Source organism: Sorex fumeus, unplaced genomic scaffold (assembly GCF_029834395.1).
Source record: "Sorex fumeus unplaced genomic scaffold, SorFum_2.1 ptg000005l, whole genome shotgun sequence".
Lineage (NCBI taxonomy): Eukaryota > Metazoa > Chordata > Mammalia > Eulipotyphla > Soricidae > Sorex > Sorex fumeus.
The window spans coordinates 7,442,436-7,458,407 of NW_026606062.1; the positions used below are offsets into that span (position 1 = coordinate 7,442,436).

The window sequence follows — 15,972 nt, forward strand, 5'->3', positions numbered from 1 at the left end:
GGGCATCCCAACCCCCACCCCGAGATGCTCAGGGCCGACTCCTGCTCTGGGCTCAGGGCTCGCTTCCAGGGGCGCTTGGGGACCCGTGTGGAGTGCTGGGGACGGAGCCCGGGGCTCATGCCAGCTCTCAGCGCCAGGCCCCTCCTGGCACCTCAGCGCCCTCACACTCTGGGCGTCAAGCTGCCAAAATTAGGGGCCAGAGGCAACGCCCAGGCTTTTGTGTGGGACAAGGGAAAGGGCAGGCACGCCCGTGGACGGTGGTGGCGGAAGCTCAGGTCACCTCAGAGGAAGGAGAGGACCTGCCTCCTTCTACGTCTTTTTAACAAGGGGGATGGATGAGCACTTTTCGTGTGTGAAGAGAGGGGTTTTGGCCACACCTGGCGTACTCAGGGGTTACTCCCGGCTCTGTACTCGGACACTCACGGGATGCTAGGGGTCAAACCCAGCTGGACAGCACGCAAGGCCAGCACCCGACCCTCGGTTCTAGTGCTCACCATGGGCCGAGCACTTTTCATTGAGCTTAAAGCAGGCTGGCCGGTGAGACAGGGCTCGGGAGGGGAAGATGATGGTCTTCTGGGTCACCCAGCTTCTTGGGTCCATCCAGTGACAATCTATCGCCTCACCCTGGGAATTCTCTTCTTCGGGGGCTCTTCTTGCCTCACGGGGCCCTGACTCCCACTTGGCCCCTCTGTCTCTGGCCGGCTCCTGCCTCCCAGCCCTCAGCCCCCTGGGCACAGATCCTGCTCGGGCCTCTCAACCCTCACCACAGTGCTTGGGGGGGGGAGGGGAGGGAGAGGCCCTGAGCTTCACCCCACCCCCTCCCCAAAGGACGCACCCACACATTTCTTGCAAAGGAGCTGAGCGCCCCCTAAGGAAAGTCTGCAGACGAAGCCTCTTCCGCGGACAGAATACCAACATTTGGGGGAGGATTCTCTGGGCTCCTGACTCCTCTTCCTCTCCAAACGCTTAGCCATGTGCTCACCCCACTCCAGAGCCGGGACCCCCAGATCCCAGCAGTTTGCCCCCAGATCTGACTGTCGCTGGGAACACCTCAGAGTGGGGACAAGAGGGGGTGCCTGGTGTCCACTTGCAGAGCGGCCGTCCAAGCCCAGGCACCGCCACTGGTGACAGCTTCACCCCTGCTTGTGACATCAGCGTTCTTTCCGGTGTCAGCCTCCCCGAGATTCCCAGGTCCCCACGCCCGACCTTCACCTGGCAGCTGACTGTGCCCCCCCCCCATCAGAGGTGGCGAGGCTCCACAGGGGATGCCTGTTGCCCACCTCTGGTCCTCTGCTGGGCCTTACGTACCTGGATCCGAGAGATATCCAAGGTTTCCTCACTTCCTGGATAGAAGCAGGGGCTGTAAATACCGAGGGCGCTGGGGGAGTGGGTGACCAGCCTGTTTGTCAGAAACTGGGGGCTGGAGCGATAGCACAGCGGGTAGGGCATTTGCCTTGCATGCGGCCAACCTGGGTTCAATTCCCAGCATCCCATATGGTCCCCTGAGCACCGCCAGGGGTGATTCTTGAGTGCAGAGCCGGGAGTAACCCCTGAGCATCGCCAGGTGTGACCCAAAAAGAAAAAAAGAAAAAAAGAAATAAACTTCTGAGGCTGGGTGAGGAGCTGCCATCCCGTGGGTCCCTCTGACATCTGGGTCGGCTCCTGCACCTCCCCTGGGGCCTTGGCAGGGGCCACACCCCACCCACAGCTGGAGGGAGGAGGGGGTGGCAGTGCTCGTCTCTAGGGTCAGCCAGACTTTCCCCAGCAAGTCAAGTCACCAGCTTAGAAGCTCTGTCAAGGGGACTTTACCCTGGACGAGACCCTCCCTGGGTCTCTGTGAGAACAGGAACGAGGGCCCCCAGGAAGCAGGAAGGACTCTCTGTCCCCAGGGGTGTTGCCATGTCTCTGGTCCTCCCTGCAGGCTGCCCGGTGCTCCCAGCTCATGCTGGCTCCCTTGGGCACCTCCTGTCCCTGCCGACCTCTGAGGGCGGCTCCTCTCCCTGGTGCAGCTGCGCTTTAAATCTGGGAGGACTTGAGGCTGGTGGGTAGGCCCACGGGCTTCTAGGCCCTGGCGGTGCCAAAATCTTCGCCAGAATCAGGGGCTCGGACTTGTCCGCCCCTGAGTCCAGAGGGGCAGGAGGCACTGAGGGTGGTGGGTTGGGACAAGAGCAGTGACAGGAGGCTTGAGGGCAGTGCTCCCTGTGTGACTGCTGGGAAGCTCTCTGGACTCTGACCATGGGCCTGGCATGCCAGGAAATGGGTTCCTGCAACTGACCACCTGGGAAGGCCCAGTGCAAGCTCTGGGAGACCCCCCCCCCCCCAGGGGCCAAAGACATAGGACAGCAGGTGAGCCTTGCATGACGCAGATTCAGTTCCTGGCACCACGTAGGGTGACCCAGCTCTGAGCACAGAGCCAGAAGTCAGCCCCGAGTACAGGCAGGTGTGGCCCCAATAAGTAAAATAAAAACTCTTCCTCAGGTTCCCCAACTGATTCAGATGATTCTCTGGGGAGGGGGGAGTTGGGCCACACTCGGGAACCCTATGTGGTGCCAGGGATTGAACCCGGGGTGGCCACATGCAAGGCAAGCATCTGTACTAGCTCTGTTCAGGTCCTCCTCCTGCGGGTCACTGCACTCTCTTAGGGAAAACCCCAACAAATCCCATGTGACTTCGGAGAAGCGCCCCCGCGTGGAGGAGACACGGGGGCCTCCTTGGCCTCTGAACCAGCCACTGGTCAGCACTTGGCCACTCCCTGGGCAGCTCCCCGTGATTCACACATCCCGCCCCACTGCAGGCCTGGGGATGTTCCAGGCACTCCAGAAGGGACTGGCAGTCAGCACCATGTGGAGGGCTCAGAGACTGCCTGCCTCCCAGGTAGGGGTACGAAAGAGCAGGGCGGGGACAGGGAATGGGCATTTCTGGCCAATGTACAGGTGCTGATGCTGCAAAGTCAGAGAAACCCAGAGTCCAAGACTCTGCTTTGGACATCAAGGGTCTGTTATGGTCTCGGCAACCTCCAGCCATGGTGGGTGGGTGGTGGGGAGACGGGACAGAGCAGCATCAGCAGAGAAGGTGCTTCCCTCTGCTGGACCAGCCTCAGTCTCCTGCAGGAGAGTCTGAGAGTCAGGATGGGTCTGGTCTGCCCTCCGTGTGGTCTGGACGTGGGGTCCCACTAAACCACCAGAGAGTGGGACTGGTTCCACCACTTGAGAGTTCCGGGAGCTCGGGCTTAGGCAGACCTCAGGGAACTGCTCTTGGCAGAAAAAGGTGATGCCAGGCTTGTCTTTTTCCTCCAGGAAAGAAAAAGCTCTACTGATGACGACTGTTGAAACATTGCATGACTGAAACCCAGCCCTGAACGACTTTGTAACTGCGTATCTCACAGTGATTTGGTGATTCAATTAAAAAAAGAGAAAAATTTTTTAAAAAAAAGAGAAAAATTTCTCTTTTTTGGGTGCCCTCAGGACCCAAAAACGTTCATTCAAAGAGGCATATATGTGCACCATTATTCACTGCAGCACTTAGTCCAATAACTAAGAAGTGGAATCAACCTACGTGTCCAACTGTAGGTCAGTGGATCATAAAGATGTGGTACATATACACAATGGAATACTACGCAGCTGTTAGGAAAGATGAAGTCACGCAATTTGCTGCCACATGGATGGAACTGGAAGATAGCATGGTGAGTGAAGTAAGTCAGAGGACAAACACAGGATGATCTCACATATATGCAATTCAAGGATTAGTTGGACGAGAAATGTGGTGTTTGAAAGGGGGATGCCTAGACCACCCTTGACACCAGGGTAAAGGTAGGATAGAGAAGGAAAGAAATCAAGGGGAAAAGACAAAAGGGAGCTGAAGCCGTGGGCAGTAGGGGCCACGGGGATCCAAGAACACTGGCGGTTTAAAGAAGTGGGAGGTACAGCTAGGCACTCAAGCTGGAATCAGCAAAGTTGGAAACAAGAGATTCTAACTCCAAAGACAGAACTTTAAAATGTGCCTGTCCCAATGGAGTACTAAATAGCTGTTAGAAAAGATGAAGTCATGAAATTTACATACAAGTGGTACAACATGGAAAGTATCATGCTAAGCGAAATGAGTCCGAAAGAGCGGGATAGACACAGAAAGATTGCATTCATCTGGGGAGCATAAAGCAACAAAATAGGAGACTAACACCCAAGAATAGCCGAGATAAGTACCAGGAGGTTCACTCCACGGTTTGGAGGCCAGCCGCACATCCTAGGGGAAAAGGCAGCTCAGATAGAGAAGGGAGCACCAAGTAAAGGGTGTTGGGAGGATCCTCCCAGGATGGGAGATGAATGCTGAAAGTAGACTATGGACCGAACATAAGTGCCACTCAATGCCTCTTTTGCAAACCACAGCACCCAAAAGGAGAGAGAGAACAAAAGGGAATGCCCTGTCACAGATGTGGGGGGTGTGGGGGGATGGGAGGTGGGATCAGTGGTGGTGGAGAATGGGCACTGGTGGAGGGAGGGGTACTCGATCATTGTATAATTGAAACTCAAGCACAAAAATGTGTAAGTCTACAACTGTACCTCATGGTATTTCGCAAATAAAATTTTTTAAATGTGCCTGTCCAGGGGGTGTGCATGGCGGGGGGGGGGGGGAACCTGGTACCCTGCGAAGAAAACACATGGTGGGACTTGGTATGTCTGAAACCAGCTACAAATAACTTTGTAAACCATGGTACTTGAATAATGACTTTTTTTAAGAGCGAAAAAGAAGAATTTCAGGAGGAGACAATGCCGTAAAACCCTTTTTTTTTAATTGTTGCTTTTTTTTTTTTTAGGGGGACCATACCTGTGATGCTCAGAGCTTACTCCTGCTGTGCTTAGGGCTCCCTCTGGCAGTGCTCAGGCACCATACAGGGTAGTCATGTACAAGGCAAGCGTCTTAACCTTTGTACTAACACTCCGGTTCCAAAATTAAATAATTTTATCGAAAATGAAAGGAGGTAGTCCATAAAGCAAAAGAAAGAAATGACACAGTTCCATGTCTTTCCTTTTTGTCCCCCTGGCCTCAGTGGCAGAACAACTGGGTCTCTCCAAGCTTGGGGGAGGGATTTTCTTCTGTAACCACCTTCCTGTTTAGTACCAATGATCTCCAGTTCCAGTGCATCAGACAAGGTGGGAATGATCGTATAGCGGGTAGGGCACTGGCTTTGCACCTGACACACCAGGGTTCGATCCCCAGCACCCCCTTAGGTCCCTGGAGCTCAGGACTACTGAGCATAGAGCAGAAATAAGCCCTGAGCACCACCTTGTGTGGTCCAGAAATAAAACAACAGAAAGGAAATCACGGGATATGGAAAAGCATGGTTTCAGCTCCTGTTCAACTTAGAAAAAAAATTGAGAAGGGGGGTTAGAGGGGGTGGTAGAGAGGGCAGAAACCCCGATTCTCTAAAATCCCTTCCAGGCAGGGGTCTGAACTCTTGATTCCTGGCACTTTAAGGCAGGTCCTGGGCGCGAAGGAGCCGCTCTGGGTCCCTTCTGTTAAATAAGAGCAGCCCCTGTTTTTGTCGACTGTTGTGGTGCAGCTTGGCGCCGGGATGGGGGTCCCACACCTGACCGTGGTACCGTGGTGATCGGGGCAACGGTGCCCGTGCCAAATGCTGGCAAGGCGGACCTCGACCACTGCGCCACGTCCCGGGGCCTCACATTCCACACTGCGCCGGGATTTTCTAGGGATGCTGCGAGTTTTCTTTACTCCCGGGAGACCACCGACTCAGAGGTTCAGGTGGGTGCAGCTCCCGCCAGGGCATGAAGAGTGGGAGGAGAGACAACGGGAAGCGGCGGGGGAGGACGTGGCCAGCAGCATCTCGAGCCGACGCCGGACCCCGGGCTCGCCGACCACTTCCGCCGCCGGCCGGGAGGGGGCGCGGCCGAGCGGCCTCCGCTCCCGCCTCTCCTCCCGGGATGCTCCGCTCCGGCGCGGCCCGTGATTGGCTGAGCGGCCCCACGTGAGGCGGGGCTGGCGGCCCCGGTTGCCGGGGTGACGGCGGCGGCGGCGGTGGAGGCAGTCGGGCCGGGGGGCTCAGCTTGGAGCGTGTCGCGGCGCACCAGGTAAGTGTCTCCCGCGCCGCCGAGCGTGCTCCGGTGCTGCGATCGGGTCTCCCCTGCGGTCCAGGGCGCCCCGAGGCGGCCGCCTGGACGCCCCCGAGAGAGGCCCGGCTGCTTCCCGCCTGTTGCCTCTCTCCTGGGCGAGCTGGAGGGGATCCTGGAGCAGAGGATGGCCGGGGGGCTTCCAGACCCCCGCGTCCCCGCCGTGCGTCGCCTCACCCCGCTTCCCGCCCGCCACCGGCTCCAGAGTGCAGACGTCTCGGGCGCAGAGTCGGGCTGCGGCCCGGCAGATTCGCCTTCCAAGGCGATCCCGGCTGTCCTAGGCGCTGGGTCTGTAGAGAAGCTGCTCCCGGCGCTCTGCAGAGCCAGAAGTTTCCCCTAGTTTCTGAGCCATGCACAGAGCAGGTCTCCATGGCCCGCTCCCAGCGGGGGTGGCTGGGAAGCTCAGCGGTTCCAACTTGGTCTCCCTCTTTCTCTCTTTGATTTTGGATTGTACTTGGCCCATGCTCAGGGCTTATTCCTTTTTTAATTGAATCACCGTGAGATACAGAGTTACAAGACTGTGCACGGTTGCGTTTCAGCCATACAGCGTTCCAACACCCGCCCCTCCAACCAGTGTACCTTTCCCACCATCAATGTTTCCATTTTCCTTCTGCCATACCCTCGCCCCCCACCCCCCATCCCCAGCCTGTATCAAAGGCAGCACTTTTCTTCTTTCTCACTCTCTCTCCTTTTGGGCATTATGGTTTGCAATACAGGTACTGAGAGGTTATCTTGTCTGCTTCCTTTTTTTTTTTATTTTTGGCTTTTTGGGTCACACCCAGTGATGCACAGGGGTTACTCCTGGCTCATGCACTCAGGAATTACTCCTGGCGGTGCTCGGGGGATCCTATGGGATGCTGGGAATCGAACCCGGGTCGGCCACGTGCAAGGCAAACGCCCTATCCGCTGTGCTATCGCTCCAGCCCCACATGTCTGTTTCTTTACCCACTTTCAGCATGCAGTTCTTATTCAGAGTGATCATTTCCAGCTATCATTGTCATGGTGGTCCCTTCTCTATCCCAACTGCCTTCTCCCCCAGCACTTAAGTCAGGCTTCCAACCGTGGACCAATCCTCCTGGCCCTTGTTTCTGCTGTCCTTGGCTATTAGTCTCCTACTATGTTTTTTAATATCATATAAATATAGAGTGCAAGCATTCTGTATCTGAACTTCTCCTTCTGACTTGTTTCACTCAGCATGATACTCTCCATGTCCATTCTTTTTTTTATTTTAAAATTTGATTTGCATACTCACAATGATTGGATACATTCAATATTTCAACATCAATCCCATGACAATTAAACTTTCCCACCACCATTCTTGCTTGTTATGAATAGTATGAGATGTCTGTAAGGATCTATCTCACAGTGATTGAGTAAAAAGGAAGAAAAAAGTGGCTGTGTGCTCCTGCAATTCTAAAATTTTAAACAATTGGGGTCCGGAGACATCTTTGCAGCAAGTAGCTCTGTTCCATGATTCATTTATGAGTCTCTGGATCCGGGTCGTTAAATGGGCTTAAATGGTGTCTGGAGGCAGTTCGTGGGCGTGACAACCAGGACACCGGAAGGGCGGGAAGATGGGAAGGGGCAGCCCGGTCCAGCTCCTTGAGGCCTGGAATTTTCAGTCACTGGTCCTGCGTAACTGGGTTTTTTAGCAGTTTCATTCATTCTTTTGCCTGGGGCCCTCAGGACCAGCCTGTGAAGATTGGCTGCGAGGGTGGCAGTGATTGGGTTCTGGAGGCTTGTGCCACTGGGGTTCATTTGCAGCAGGCAAGGAACAACGCCTGCTCCCATCTGAGACCCCCCCCCCCCCACACACACACGTGAAATCAGCCTGGCGCAAGGTCTGGAGACATTTCTGCAGCGAGCTGCTCTGTTCTGAGATTCATTTGTGAGTCTCCATGTCCATCCATTTTTAAGTGAATTTCATGACTTTTTTTTCCTAACAGCTGTATAATATTCCATTGTGTAGATGTACCATAGTTTCTTTAACCAGTTGTATGTTCTTGGGCACTCGGGTTATTTCCATCTTCTGGCTATTGCTGCAATGAACAAAGAAGTGCAGATGGCATTTCTGCTGTGTTTCTGCACCCCTGGGGAATATTTCTGGAAGTGGTATTACTGGGTCATATGGAAGCTCAATTTCTGGTTTGTTGAGGAATGCCCATACTATTTATCAAAAAGGTTGGACCAACTAGTATTACCATGAATAATGAAGGAGAGTCCCTTTCTCCCCACATTCGTGCCTGTTCTTTTTGATGTGCACAGGGCTTATTACTGGCTCTGCACTTGGGGATCACTCCTGGTGGTGCTCAGGGATCATATGGGGTGCTGGGATCTAACTCATGCTCACCGCATGCAAGGTAAGCCCCCTCCCTGCTGTACTATGGCTGCAGCCCCAGGTGATTCCAAATTGGGACATAATGGCGGGGTGCTTCCTGAGGTTCTGGGTCTGAACCCCCATTCTTCCCCTCTTCTCTTGCCTGAGCCTCAGTTGCCTCAACTGTAAAACAGAGACACCAAGTTATCTTGCTTATTGTAGATATTAAACTTGAAACACTTTGTGGTGTGTGTGTGTGTGTGTGTGTGTGTGTGTGTGTGCACGTGCGTGTGTGCAGCATACAGCCAACAGTGCCCAGGGATTACACCTGGCTCTGTGCTCGGGGGTCACTCCTGGTGGGGCTCCATTGCCCTACATGGCAACCCCATGTGGGTTGCCAGGGATGGAACCTAGATTGGCCACATCGGACGCAAGCACCTACTCCCTGTAGTATTTCTTTGACCCAAACACGAAGTATTTGCATGTCTCCAGGCATCCAGGAAGCTCTCCGCAGTGCACCCCAGAACATTCCATGCTTTCTAGGGGCTGGTAGAGCCATAGAAGACCCACTCGCTCTCCCTGACAGGTGTCCCAGCAGAGCCCTGTTCAGATGGAGGCCAGGGGCTGCAGAGATATTTCGAGCACTGAGGTGCTTGGCTCACCTGCGGCTGAGGCAGTGTCCCACCTCACAGTCGCCCAGCAGGAGCTGGGAGAAGCCCTTGAACACCGTTGGGTGTGACCCCAGAGCTCCCAACACCAAAAGACCAGATGCCAGCCACAGGGAGCGTCTTTGAGGAGGTGACAGTAGGGCGTCAGGGGCTAGCTCGGTGAGGGGAGAGGGAGCCCGGAATCTGGCGCGTGGGGCTCCTGAGGCTGCACGTGCATCCTGAGTATCACAGGGAAAGTGGTCCTGATGGTGAAGGCAGGGCGGGGTTCCCAAAGGAGCTCCTGGAGTTCCTAGGACGCGCGGGGTGAGCATGGGGTGAGCGCAGCGTAGGGTGGCAGGCTGGAAGGGGGCGTCGCTGTTGGGGTCTCGTGAGGGGAAGGGGTAGGAACCCACCGGGTGCGCCTCCGGCTGCAGGAGCTGATGGGCGGGGCGGGGTTGGGGCTCTGCCCACCAGGCCCCGCCCACAAGACCCCGCCCTCCACGCCCCGCCCCCTGTGAGCATCCTCTGGGCGTCAGTTTCGATGCTGTCCTTGACCCCTCAGCCAGGGTCGCGGGAAACCCAGAGCTACTCCATTCCTGGTATCCTGGCCTCATCCTTACCTGTGGACAACCTTTTCCTCACTCTGCCTCCACTACCTGCACCTGTGCTCATGAGTTCTGAATTTTGATTTTTTTTTTTTTGCTTTTACCTTTTTGGGTCACACCCAGCGATGCAGCGATGCTCAGGGCTTACTCCAGGCTCTGCACCCAGGAATCACTCCTGGTGGTGCTTGGGGTACCATACGGGATGCCGGGGAGTGAACCCGGGTCAGCTGTGTGCAAGGCAGACATCCTACTCACTGTTCTATCGCTCTGACCCCTTGGTCTTGAGGTTGCATCCAGCGGTGGGGACTGTGTGGTGTCCAGGAGCGAGCCTGGGGCTCCCTCATGCCACGCAGGCACTCTAGCCCTGTCAGTCGTGCCATTTTTCACTGAATCTGCCCTGAAGTCTGGCCTCAGACACACCACCTGCCTCTGAGCTCAGCCTTCTGCCTCTCAGACTTCCTGGAATGTGCACACAAAGCAGCTCTCAGCCCAGTGACCGTCTTCCTTGCACGGTTCTTTTGATTTTTTTCTTTTTACTAAAATCTGGTTGGTTGGTTGGTTGGTTTGGGGGGCACACCAGACTATGATCAGGGCTTACTCCTGGCTCTGTGCTCAGAGATTATTCATGGTGGTGCTCGAGACCATATGTGGCGCCAGAGATTGAATCTGGGTTGGCTGTTATTAAGGCAAAAGCCCTAGGCACTGTGCTATCTCTCTGGCCCAGTTCTTTGAAAATAACAGACCTAGTTTGTAGTTCATGAGCTTTATATTAGTAGTGTATAAAGACACCCCACCTTCTCCTTTGCCATAAGGAGGGAGGAAACCGTAACCATACCCATGTGCTCTGTGCATATGGTCAGCCTGCCTGCCTTCTTCCCTCCCTCCCTCCCTCCCTCCCTCCTTCCCTCCCTCCCTCCCTCCCTCCCTCCCTTCCTTCCAGTACACCCAGCGATGCTCAGGGCTTGCTCCTGGCTTTGCACTCAGGAATCTCTCCTGGTGGAGCTGGGGGGACCATATGGACTGCTGGGGATTGAACTCGGGTCAGCCACATGCAAAGCAAGTGCCCTCCCCATTGTCCCCTCTCCGGGCCCTCGGGTTTCTCCTCGGTAATCAGTCCCCCGTATCTTTGTGAATGGTCATTGTGTCTTAGTGGAGGCCGTGGGAGGGAAAGGGACCCTCCTTTGATTTTCATTCGTTCTACTGTGTTTCTGTTCTTAAAGTGAATGAGCCGCCCTTCTTGAGAGAGAGCTTGTGGGGTTCCACAGACCCCGCGGCAAAGCGGACAGCGGGTCCTCCACTCTGACCTGCGACCTGGGGCTCTCGGGACCCCCCGCCCCCTGCAACCCCTGCCCACCATGGCAGAAAGCTTTATTTATTTATTTTGCTTTTTGGGTCACACCAGGCAATGCTCAGGGGTTACTCCTAGCTCTGCACTCGGGAATTACTCCTGGCAGTGCTCAGGAGACCATATGGGATGCTGGGAATCAAACCTGGGTTGGCCTCGTGCAAGGCAAACGCCCTACCCGCCGTGCTATCACTCCAGCCCCCTGAGAGCTTTACTTCTGACCCGGGCCACTGTGTGCCCTGGCCTCATGGCTTAACCCCACACGAGCAGCACCTGGTCCTCGGGGAGGGCAGGAGTGTCTGTAGCTGTCTCACTGGGCAGGAGCAAGGTGCGGGCAGGGCCGTCTTGGGCTGCAGAGGAGAGCTTGCAGCTGCCGGAGGGACACACACACACACACACACACACACACACACACACACACACACACACACGGCAGCTCTTCCCCCACAGGGTGTCTGAGTCAGTCTACGGAGTCCAGCTCTGCCCTGGAGGACAGTCCCAGGCTCAGCCTGGCCTTGCTTCTGTTTTTGGTGTTTGTTTTGTTTTGGGGACCACACCTGTCGGGGCTCAGGGCCTACTCCTGGCTCTGTGCTCAGGACCTGCTCCTGACTCTGTGCTCAGGGCCTACTCCTGGCTCTGGTGCTGCTCTGGGGCCCCTTTGGGGTGCTGGGGATTGCATCTGGGTCAGCCGAGTGCAAAGCGAGCACCTCAACCCCGGTGTGTCTGTCCGGCCCCGCACACCCCAGACAGCTGGCATCCACGGGGCTCCAGTGAGGTCGGGGGCGTCTTTAGGGCCCATCGCTCGGTCTGTGCTGGTCGCCCGGTGTTGCAGTGATGCCTTGTCTTCGCTTTCCTCGCAGAGACTTGCTGTGCGACTCAGGAGCGGCACCTAGGATGGGGGACATTCTGGCTCATGAATCTGAACTGCTTGGACTCGTGAAGGAGGTAGGCATGCCGCCATGTGCGCGACAGCTTGTGAAAGACTGCTGTTTTACTGGTTCTATTTTCCGTGTCAATTTTTTCACACGTCTGTATTTTGTTTTTATAACTAAATTGAAATCTGGAAGTCACTTAAAAAATGACTGTTGGCGGGGGAGAGGGGTTTGGGCTCACCTGGCTGTGCTCAGTCAAAGACAGTTCCAGGCTCTGTGCTCAGAAGTGACCCCCGGCCTTGGAGTCACCATGTGTGATGTTGGGGACTGATCCCAGGGCAGCAGAATGCCTTAACCCTGTACTTTCTCCCTGGTCTAAAGTTTTGGTTTTTTATTTATTTATTTTTTTTCTTTTTGGGTCACACTTGGTGATGCACAGGGGTTACTCCTGGCTCTGCACTCAGGAATTACTCCTGGCAGTACTCAGGGGACCATGTGGGATGCTGGGAATCAAACCTGGGTCGGCTGTGTGCAAGGCAAACGCCCTACCCGCTGTGCTATCTCTCCAGCCCCTCAAGTTTTAATTTATTATTATTATTATTTTATTATTTGCTTTCTGGGTCACACCCGACGATGCACAGAGGTTACTCCTGGCTCATGCACTCAGGAGTTACTCCTGGCAGTGCTCGGGGGACCATATGGGATGCTGGGAATCGAACCCAGGTCAGCCACGTGCAAGGCAAACGCCCTACCTGCTGTGTGCTATCACTCCAGCCCCTCAAGTTTTAATTTAAAAAAAATTTAATTTCGTATTTTGGTTTTGGGGTCACACCCAGTCATGCTCAGGGGTTACTCTTGGCTCTGCACTCAGGAATTACTCTTTGCGGGGCTCTGGGGACCATATAGGGTGCTGGGGATCAAACGTGGGTCTGTAGTGTTTGGGCAAGCACTGTACCCGCTGTACTGTCAGTCTGGCCCCATATTTACTGTCTGAAATAAACGTTTCCCATGAGCCTGTCTTTCTAGACTTTCGGTGTCCCGATGGTTAAGAGCTTGCTAAGCTGGGTCCCCAGTTACTGTCTGAAAGAGGAGGGCACATTGGCCCCCTGTGACAAGCCTATGATGGGGGCCAGGTGCGGGGGTATCAGAGACGGTGGACATGGACATTCACGTTTCCTTGAGAAAAATGAGGATATTTTCACTCAGGTTCACCCTGTTGCCGTTGAAACAGAGACTTAAGGTGTGTGCCTGTATGGGTTTTTGTTATTATTTACAGTATTTAGATTTTGCTGAATTTGAAGACACCCTGAAGATATTCTCGAAGGAATGTAAAGTCAAAGGGAAGCCGCTGTGCAAGGCGGCGGGCGGCGCCACGAGGGACTCCCGGCCGCTGGTCATCCAGGTAACGTTCTGCTCGTGACTGTCCGTGGGTACGGAAAAGGTGCCCAGCTCTGCAGAACACTGCCGGGAGGGGGTCTGGGGCCTGGGGATCCAGTTCCCACACACTTCGGTGGCCTTTTGGGCGTGCAGGGGCGGGGGGTGGGTGGGTGTTTGCAGTGTCCTTGGAGTGGGGAGACACACCGGGTCAGACCTCTCTCCGGGGGCAGCCAGAGAGGGTGAGCATGGAGGCCGGAAGGGGGCGTCCCCGCTGCATCTTGTGGGCTGAGGATCGGGGGACCCGCCCCTCTACCCCCACACACAAGGGCAGTAGCTGGCTCAGCAGGGCACTCCCAGGGAGTCAGGGGGGCCCTTGGGTGGAGTGACCCCCTGCCAGGACAAGTCTGAGGAGCAGAGTCCAGGCCACTGCGGCCCGTCTACTCCTGTCTCCAGCACTCCCACTGCCCTGGGCACCACGTGTGGGACCCCCGGGGGCGGCACCAGGTGCTCTGTGCCCCTTGGGCCCCAGGTATCTGCTGGCTGTGCTGTGGCCATCAGATCTCAACTCCTCTGAGCCCCACGGTGGCCCTGGGGAACCCTCCACTTCCGGAGCAGACGCGCCAGGCACCCCCATGTCCAAAGCAGACACCCCAGGACACCCCCAGGTCTGGAGCAGACCTCTGGGCACAGGCCCCAGGTCCTCGCGGGGCATTGGCTGTGCTTCTCTGAGCATGCGGTTTGTTCTCTGGGAAACTGGCCTTAAGCGTGGACACTCACAGATTGTTGCTGCTTCCTTGGGGTGCAGGGGGGAAGTGACCCCTGCCACCTGCCCACAGGGCCTCCAGCATCTCTTGAGAGCCCCCTGAGCAGGTAGATGCCACCTCGTAGAACACCCACAAGCCCGTGTCCGGAAGCTTCTCTGCGTGTGGGAACGTCTCGGCACGCCTGTCGCATGGTGCCACCAGGGGACAGTTCCATTTTGTAGTGCTGGTAGGCTTGGTTATAAACAAGTGAACTGTGATACCTAAAACAACACGGGCAAAGCATAAGAACCTTAAAAAGGTCAAAGAACAGCGGCCAAATGGTATGTGGACGAGCCGTAGAAAATCTGCCTCTGAACTTGAACGGTCGCCCTGGGCTTTGGGGCCTCGGTGTGGAAGGAAGACAGGACACCGCTGACCCAGGCACGGGCAGTCCCCCACCACCACCCCACCGCCTGCCTCCCGCATCCGCAGGGCTGTGTTCCCCCCCCCCCCTTGATTCTCTGGAAGGTTCTGGGAGTGGAGAGGCCATTCTGCCCTCCAGCAGGCCTGTGACAGGCCTGTCACTTTCTTTCTGTGACAGGCGGCCCTGGCTGAGCCGGGGAGCGGCCGGGTCTCCCCCGACGTGTGGCTCACACCCTGTGCCCAGGGGACCGGGGCTCTCTGCAGGCAGGGCCACCGCGTCATGGCCCGGGTCTCACCCCTGCTGCTTCCTGACACCTGGCGGCAGGTGCGGGGCTGCCCGTGCGAGCTGTCCTCACGGTGGGCGCGGCCGCGTCTTCTCTACAGAGGGACCTGCTGGCGGCCTTCGACAGTGGGGACCAGAAGGTGTTCTTTGACCTGTGGGCCGAGCACGTGCCCCGTGCCCTGCGAGACGGCGACGCCCTGGCCCAGAAGCTGGAGTTCTACCTCCACATCCACTTCGCCATCTACCTGCTCAAGCACCACGTCGGGAGGCCGGTGGGTCTGAGGGCGTGGGGGAAGGGGAAGTGTTCACGCCTCTGCCCCAGGGAGCCTACAGTTAGGGTTTTGTTTGTGTTTGGGGGTCACGGCTGGCGATGCTCAAGGGTTATTCCTGGCTCTGCACTCAGGAGTCACTCCTGGCAGTGCTCGGGGGACCACATGGGTTGCCGGGGATTGAACCCAGGTCAGCTGCTTGCAAGGCAAATGCTGTACTATCCTGCTGTACTGTCACTCTGCTGTACTATCACTCTGGCCCCAGGATTTACTTTTGTGGCTTTTTTTTTTTTTCTGGCTCTCCTCAGCGCAAGGCAGCCTGTGTCCCAAGGAAGAGGGATTTTCTGCCTCGTTCCCAGCAGGCTGGTCCTAATCTATTTGGAGCATGTAACACTTTCTTTCTTTTTCCTCTTTTTTGTTTTTGTTTTTGTTTTTGTTTTTGGGCACACCTGGCAGTGCTCCTGGCTCTGTGCTCAGGGATCACTCCTGGTGAGAGTTGGAGGATCATGTTCGGTGCTGGGGATCGAACCCAGCTTCGGCCAACGCAAGGCAGAAACACCTTCCTGCTGTATTGTCACTTCTGGCCCCAGGAGCGTGCAGCGTTTCTGCTGTGAGGGTGACATCTTCGGAGGATGCCTCAGCATTTTGTAAACTCAGCAAGACTGCTGACATAGAGAGGCGTGTTTGGAAACTTGATATATAGACACGGATGTTCCAGTAGAGACAGTGGCGGGGCCCAGAGACTCTGGGTGGAGACATCAGCGGGGCACATGTGGCTTGTCTGCTGGTGGGCATCCATGGCAGTGCAGGGCTGATGGTGGAGGCTGATGGCAGTGCAGGGTTGCTGTCAGCACAGATGATGGCAGTGCAGGGCTGATGGTGGAGGCTGGTGACCTTCCATGGCTGGTGTCAGCTGGTGCTGATGGCAGTGCAGGGCTGGTGGCAGGGGACTCAGCCCGTGTGTTGAAA

The 15,972-nt window shown here is 56.0% G+C and overlaps 1 protein-coding gene across 1 annotated transcript in view; it reads left to right on the forward strand.

Moving 5' to 3' along the window:
• Window positions 1–11,896: 11,896 nt before the first annotated feature.
• ARMC9 (armadillo repeat containing 9) overlaps window positions 11,897–15,972 on the forward strand; it is a 64,725-nt gene continuing 60,649 nt past the window's right edge. Inside the window, exons 1-3 of the mRNA XM_056120811.1 lie at window positions 11,897–11,981; window positions 13,185–13,310; window positions 14,836–15,006. Coding sequence (XP_055976786.1) covers window positions 11,931–11,981; window positions 13,185–13,310; window positions 14,836–15,006 — 348 coding nt within the window. The 5' untranslated portion in view covers window positions 11,897–11,930. The remainder of the gene's footprint in view (window positions 11,982–13,184; window positions 13,311–14,835; window positions 15,007–15,972) is intronic.